The 7,181-nt window shown below is 47.6% G+C and overlaps 1 protein-coding gene across 1 annotated transcript in view; it reads left to right on the forward strand.

Annotated features, from left to right (window-relative positions):
• The window catches only part of LOC123658633, a 32,742-nt gene extending 25,822 nt beyond the window's left edge, over window positions 1–6,920 (forward strand). Inside the window, exons 28-44 of the mRNA XM_045593998.1 lie at window positions 117–170; window positions 202–267; window positions 384–437; window positions 554–619; window positions 736–789; window positions 906–959; window positions 1,076–1,129; window positions 1,161–1,226; window positions 1,343–1,396; window positions 1,513–1,566; window positions 1,683–1,736; window positions 1,853–1,906; window positions 2,023–2,076; window positions 2,193–2,258; window positions 2,707–2,838; window positions 3,408–3,449; window positions 4,038–6,920. Of these exons, the coding sequence (XP_045449954.1) occupies window positions 117–170; window positions 202–267; window positions 384–437; window positions 554–619; window positions 736–789; window positions 906–959; window positions 1,076–1,129; window positions 1,161–1,226; window positions 1,343–1,396; window positions 1,513–1,566; window positions 1,683–1,736; window positions 1,853–1,906; window positions 2,023–2,076; window positions 2,193–2,258; window positions 2,707–2,838; window positions 3,408–3,449; window positions 4,038–5,320 (2,261 nt within the window). The 3' untranslated portion in view covers window positions 5,321–6,920. The remainder of the gene's footprint in view (window positions 1–116; window positions 171–201; window positions 268–383; window positions 438–553; window positions 620–735; window positions 790–905; window positions 960–1,075; window positions 1,130–1,160; window positions 1,227–1,342; window positions 1,397–1,512; window positions 1,567–1,682; window positions 1,737–1,852; window positions 1,907–2,022; window positions 2,077–2,192; window positions 2,259–2,706; window positions 2,839–3,407; window positions 3,450–4,037) is intronic.
• Window positions 6,921–7,181: the final 261 nt, after the last annotated feature.

The raw sequence follows: 7,181 nt of genomic DNA on the forward strand, positions 1-7,181 counted from the left end.
GTGAGTGGTGTTCGTGTTCGTGGTCCGCCAGGTCGCGCGGCCGACAAGAGCCTGTGGGAGATGGCCAACGGGAAGCCCGCGCCCGGTGAGTGGTGTTCGTGTTCGTGGTCCGCCAGGTCGCGCGGCCGACAAGAGCCTGTGGGAGATGGCCAACGGGAAGCCCGCGCCCGGTGAGTGGTGTTCGTGTTCGTGGTCCGCCAGGTCGCGCGGCCGACAAGAGCCTGCAGGAGCGCCTGTGGGAGATGGCCAACGGGAAGCCCGCGCCCGGTGAGTGGTGTTCGTGTTCGTGGTCCGCCAGGTCGCGCGGCCGACAAGAGCCTGTGGGAGATGGCCAACGGGAAGCCCGCGCCCGGTGAGTGGTGTTCGTGTTCGTGGTCCGCCAGGTCGCGCGGCCGACAAGAGCCTGTGGGAGATGGCCAACGGGAAGCCCGCGCCCGGTGAGTGGTGTTCGTGTTCGTGGTCCGCCAGGTCGCGCGGCCGACAAGAGCCTGTGGGAGATGGCCAACGGGAAGCCCGCGCCCGGTGAGTGGTGTTCGTGTTCGTGGTCCGCCAGGTCGCGCGGCCGACAAGAGCCTGCAGGAGCGCCTGTGGGAGATGGCCAACGGGAAGCCCGCGCCCGGTGAGTGGTGTTCGTGTTCGTGGTCCGCCAGGTCGCGCGGCCGACAAGAGCCTGTGGGAGATGGCCAACGGGAAGCCCGCGCCCGGTGAGTGGTGTTCGTGTTCGTGGTCCGCCAGGTCGCGCGGCCGACAAGAGCCTGTGGGAGATGGCCAACGGGAAGCCCGCGCCCGGTGAGTGGTGTTCGTGTTCGTGGTCCGCCAGGTCGCGCGGCCGACAAGAGCCTGTGGGAGATGGCCAACGGGAAGCCCGCGCCCGGTGAGTGGTGTTCGTGTTCGTGGTCCGCCAGGTCGCGCGGCCGACAAGAGCCTGTGGGAGATGGCCAACGGGAAGCCCGCGCCCGGTGAGTGGTGTTCGTGTTCGTGGTCCGCCAGGTCGCGCGGCCGACAAGAGCCTGTGGGAGATGGCCAACGGGAAGCCCGCGCCCGGTGAGTGGTGTTCGTGTTCGTGGTCCGCCAGGTCGCGCGGCCGACAAGAGCCTGTGGGAGATGGCCAACGGGAAGCCCGCGCCCGGTGAGTGGTGTTCGTGTTCGTGGTCCGCCAGGTCGCGCGGCCGACAAGAGCCTGCAGGAGCGCCTGTGGGAGATGGCCAACGGGAAGCCCGCGCCCGGTGAGTGGTGTTCGTGTTCGTGGTCCGCCAGGTCGCGCGGCCGACAAGAGCCTGTGGGAGATGGCCAACGGGAAGCCCGCGCCCGGTGAGTGGTGTTCGTGTTCGTGGTCCGCCAGGTCGCGCGGCCGACAAGAGCCTGTGGGAGATGGCCAACGGGAAGCCCGCGCCCGGTGAGTGGTGTTCGTGTTCGTGGTCCGCCAGGTCGCGCGGCCGACAAGAGCCTGTGGGAGATGGCCAACGGGAAGCCCGCGCCCGGTGAGTGGTGTTCGTGTTCGTGGTCCGCCAGGTCGCGCGGCCGACAAGAGCCTGTGGGAGATGGCCAACGGGAAGCCCGCGCCCGGTGAGTGGTGTTCGTGTTCGTGGTCCGCCAGGTCGCGCGGCCGACAAGAGCCTGTGGGAGATGGCCAACGGGAAGCCCGCGCCCGGTGAGTGGTGTTCGTGTTCGTGGTCCGCCAGGTCGCGCGGCCGACAAGAGCCTGTGGGAGATGGCCAACGGGAAGCCCGCGCCCGGTGAGTGGTGTTCGTGTTCGTGGTCCGCCAGGTCGCGCGGCCGACAAGAGCCTGTGGGAGATGGCCAACGGGAAGCCCGCGCCCGGTGAGTGGTGTTCGTGTTCGTGGTCCGCCAGGTCGCGCGGCCGACAAGAGCCTGTGGGAGATGGCCAACGGGAAGCCCGCGCCCGGTGAGTGGTGTTCGTGTTCGTGGTCCGCCAGGTCGCGCGGCCGACAAGAGCCTGTGGGAGATGGCCAACGGGAAGCCCGCGCCCGGTGAGTGGTGTTCGTGTTCGTGGTCCGCCAGGTCGCGCGGCCGACAAGAGCCTGTGGGAGATGGCCAACGGGAAGCCCGCGCCCGGTGAGTGGTGTTCGTGTTCGTGGTCCGCCAGGTCGCGCGGCCGACAAGAGCCTGTGGGAGATGGCCAACGGGAAGCCCGCGCCCGGTGAGTGGTGTTCGTGTTCGTGGTCCGCCAGGTCGCGCGGCCGACAAGAGCCTGCAGGAGCGCCTGTGGGAGATGGCCAACGGGAAGCCCGCGCCCGGTGAGTGGTGTTCGTGTTCGTGGTCCGCCAGGTCGCGCGGCCGACAAGAGCCTGTGGGAGATGGCCAACGGGAAGCCCGCGCCCGGTGACTGAGGGCTTGTGACTTCGTATTCCATGCTAGCTGTTACTATTTTTGTACTAAAACATATTATTAGTTTCAAAAGAGTTACTGCGGAGTTTCTTGCCCATTCTTCTGTGCAGAATTTACTTATCAGTGGTAGCATCACATTATAAAATTTTATTCTCGCTTTAAAACTTTAATTTGTATTATGACGATTCGAAAGTACTATTGAAGTCTATTTAAATTTGTTTTTGAGTTTTTCCGAACTTCAATTTCTCTTGAATCTTCAAGTTAGAAATTTATTTCAATCTATCATTAAAAATACCATTCAAAAACCTACATAATACCTTATTCAATTCAACTCACCCAGTAATAAGATATTTACAGATGATAGTTACAAATTTGTAGTTACAAAGCTACCTATATGCTATATACCTACCTACATAGCTAATATTTCCTTTTTCATCGTAGATGGTGCAGCGGGAGTCGCCCCGGCGCCTCGACCGCCCTTCAATCCCGGTAAGACTTAAATTTACCATATACAAACAATATATTAATTCCATTGTATATACTAGTTTAATCGTTTATGGTTATGGTAATACGACAAGCTATACCAATAAATTTTCGTACTACCATAATTCTTATTTCTATATACATTTTCGCGAAAAACCATTGCCAAGCTAATATACAGCCGTTCACAAGATACTAAAAAGTTTGATTACAGTCTTGTTGCTCAGTCTTAAAGAGCCAGTTTATGAAACTATATAACGTATACCGGCCTTTATGTATCTTTATATTATCTGTAATAAACACAAGCAAGTCAGTATAATTCAAACTTAAGACAGTGCCGTCTAGTTTTATTTTACAATATATTAGATAACATTTATTTCTGAAAAAGATTTTTTCGAATTGAATAGTCACTACTCTAAAACAAATAATTTTATAGTCTTTATTCTTTGGCCCTCAGGCCACTAAACTAACAACTCTTGCTTTAGAATTAAGTCTCATAACTTTTCAAATCTGCAAAAAGTATATGTTTTTTAAGATAACAAATTAGAGGTTAAGACAATACCTTTTCCAATTTTCAGAGTTAAGAATGAGAGGTCCACCGGCTAGACAACCAATGCGAGGTATGATTTATCATCTAATTGTAATTTTCGTCCTTTCATAGTTTTAATGAATATATACCTAATTGTTTTTTACTGTATAAATATTAGAGATGTCACTCATCATCATGGCATCATCACTTCAGCCTATACACATACGTACACTGATAGACATAGATCTACATAAAATCGCCCCAAAATGGCGTGAACTCATATGTGTTGCCCATAGTCACTACGCTGGGCAGGCGGGATGGTGACCGCGGGGCTGGCTTTGTCGCACAGAAAACGCTGCTGCCCGTCTTCGACCAGTGTATTTCAAAGCTAGCAGTTAGATGATTATCCCGCCATCGGTCGGGTTTTTGAGTTCCAAGATGGTAGTGGAACTGTATTATCCCTTAGTCGCTTCTTACGACACCAACGACACAGATATATTACACAGCAGATTAAAGATGTAACAGTTATAAAAACGTATCCAGTAAAGCAAAGAACCAGCTTATTTTTTGATGATGGTAAATAAATACTCCTTAAAACATATAACATGCGACAAGAAAAACCATAAAATTGTATTCTTAGTTAAAATTTGTAGCTACAAGGAAAATTATCTCATTTCAGGACCGTGGATGGATGTTCAAGGCCCAGGTGGCCCAGGACCGTTTGGACCGAGGTTTAATGGAATGGGCCCTCCGTTCAATCGACCGCCATTCGAAAGGCCACCTTTTGAAGGACCGCCAATGTTCGAAAGACCACCATTTAATCGCATGCCATTTGATGGAAATCGACCACCATTCGATGGTCCACGACCACCATTCGATGGTCCACGACCACCATTCGATGGTCCACGACCACCATTCGATGGTCCACGACCACCATTTGATGGACCCCGACCCCCATTTGATGGCCCGAGACCGTTTGACGGACCCAGACCACCTTTTGACGGACCGAGGCCGTCCTTCGATGGACCTAGACCGCCCTTTGATGGACCTAGACCGCCCTTCGACGGACCCAGACCACCGTTTGACGGATCGAGGCAATACGAAGGTTTCGACGGTGAGAGGTCCTTCGATGGACCAAGATTCGAGGGTCCACCGGAATATTACGACAGAGGTAACAGAAGATTTGACGAGAGAGACCAATACAATGACAGGGGATGGAACGGGGATAGAGAAAGAGACTGGGACAGGAGAAATGAATGGGACGATAGAAGGAGAGACAGGAGAGGAAGAGAGACAGAAGAAAGGTTTAGAGACCGCAACGATAGAAGGAGAAACATTGACGACAGATCTAGACAATCCCGGGAACCGGAGAAAAATCCCCGGAGAGATAAAGATAGAAAATCCAGATGGGGCGCTGCGGATGAAAATACGAATCAGAGTGACGCACAAGGGGAGCAGCAAGATAAGGTTGCTGAGGAAACTAATGATACACAAGAGAACAATGCAGTTAACGATAGAGTTAATCCTAGTCAAGAAGAACAAAGTATACAAGATAATAGTGCTAGTGATATTAATAGCGAAGTAGTAGAGCGAGAAACTGTGGAGAAAGAGTCGTACGATCCGACTGAAGAAGACCGTAGGACTCCTGAAGACGATAGGGAAAAGGTAGAGAAAGAGATAGAATATCAAATTGAACAGGAAACGAGTCGCACCGATGATACCAGTATAGAAAAAAGCGAAGCCCAACCAGAAGTTCCAATAGACTTATACGACGCTAACGATACGGTTGACACGAGCTTTGCGATAGCGCCGGAAACTAAATCACCACCGCCGGATGTGGAGGCAAAGCCAAGTGAAGACAAAGTACAGGAAACGGAAACGCCGAAATCCGAAGACATCTTCGAACAGAGAGAGAGTCCAGTAAAAGAGAGCGAAACAAAACAAGATTCGGAGGAAGCTTGACCTCGGTATTTCCAGATAAAATGATTCGGGGACGATGTATAACGCCAAAGATTTATTTTATATATAAATATACGAGTGCCTTACTTGTTGCCGGTGTTTTGTTTGTTCGGGCGATGAAGAGGAACCCGCCTCGGCGCTCAAGTGGAGCGACCGGGGCCAGGTACGTACGCGAGCCGAGTATCCCCTCGATACTGCATCTTGTTTACTAACTAGAATAATTCTCAAAGATGCAATATCGAATGATATCAATCCTTTTCCGGTTATGGGGTGTCTATAAAATACGTCACGCTGAATTTTACAGTTTTGGAACGCTCCCTTGTCACGCTTAGTCAATTTCAGTGACCACCTAAAAATGTTGCGTCACAAAAGCTAGGTCGTCCTCCAATAAATTATTTAGTGATTAAAACAGCATACGATTAATAACTTTTTTTTTTTTTGGAAGGTAGACAAAAATCTTTCCCTTTTCATATCTTGTCACACTAAGTAAAGTAAAGATTACCAAAATAGAGAGAGAAGCCATATTTGCGAACTTATTTTATAGACTACCCCTTACAAATATTTAAAATAAAACTGAAAATGGATTAAGGGAATTTTGTATTATAAAAACGCTTACAGAATGATATTGTTTTAACTAATTAACCTAAAAATATAATACAATATTCTCATCAATAAATCTTGACACTGTTGTACTCGGCGAGCGTCACATTTTTATATTTACTGTATCAAGTCGGAATGAGATTACATTAATGATTTTGTCTAATTGTTTTGAATATTTATCGTAAAAGTCACAATATATCATTCCGACATGATATTAATATCGCTAGCAATGTGTGCAAAGGCCTCGACGATGGCGCGTCGCCCGAATCAACTGGAAATACCTGGAACACGAACTGCCGAGGAAGACTCAAGAATGTATCGACTTAAATAACGACTTCTTTAGACCGTAGAAACCGTTCTATATTTAAAAAAATAATAATTAAACAATTAGCTATTCTAACGAATATTAAATTTCGGACACTACATTTTACATTGCACAGAAAAAAGGATCTTTTTTTTTTAAATATAGAACGTGAGGTTTAGATCTTTTCACTTCACAACGTTAACGTAAATGATAAATATCTTGTATATTTTGTCTCTGAGATTAGATTGTTGTTATTGGTTTTCGAACTGTAACTTTCATTATGAATCGGCATATCTTAGGATATTTTTATTTGTATATCAAACCATTGAAATTAATTCTCTTATATTTGTTTTTTTTTTTTTTATTTGGTGGAGGTAGACCACGTTTGTATAGTTTTCATCTAATAAATTAAAGTGTAGGTTCTAACAACTTAATAGATATCTTTCTATCTTTAACGATATTCACAAAGAATTTTTCGGTAGATTAGGGAGTGTTTATACAAAAAAAAATACATTTGAAATTGATATCGTTTCGCTGTTTATAATGTGTAAAGTATATAGTTTTATAGGGGGCATAGAAAATTAAAATATATGAAAAAATCACATTTAAATAATCTTAGCTTTATTGTATAGTTAAGCATATAAAATGCATGCTTAATATTTGTCATACTTGTGCTTGAATAAAAAATATATAAAATCATCGCGAATTTTTGTTAACAGACACATTTTCAGGATTGTAATGCAAAATATCAATTTTTAAATAATATTTTCGTCGGGGCATTTTTGCACGCATTGCATAGTTGTTTGTTTTTTTTTTTTGTTTGTTTGAGTTTCAGCATATATGCTTCTGGAACTTCGTCCCGTACAGAATCAAGATATCTACAATAAATCAACGAGCAAGCAATAAGACAGAAAAAAGTTATTTTGTGGTATTCTTTCATCATCATTACAGCCTATACAG

Source organism: Melitaea cinxia, chromosome 12, assembly GCF_905220565.1.
Source record: "Melitaea cinxia chromosome 12, ilMelCinx1.1, whole genome shotgun sequence".
In the NCBI taxonomy this organism is placed as follows: domain Eukaryota; kingdom Metazoa; phylum Arthropoda; class Insecta; order Lepidoptera; family Nymphalidae; genus Melitaea; species Melitaea cinxia.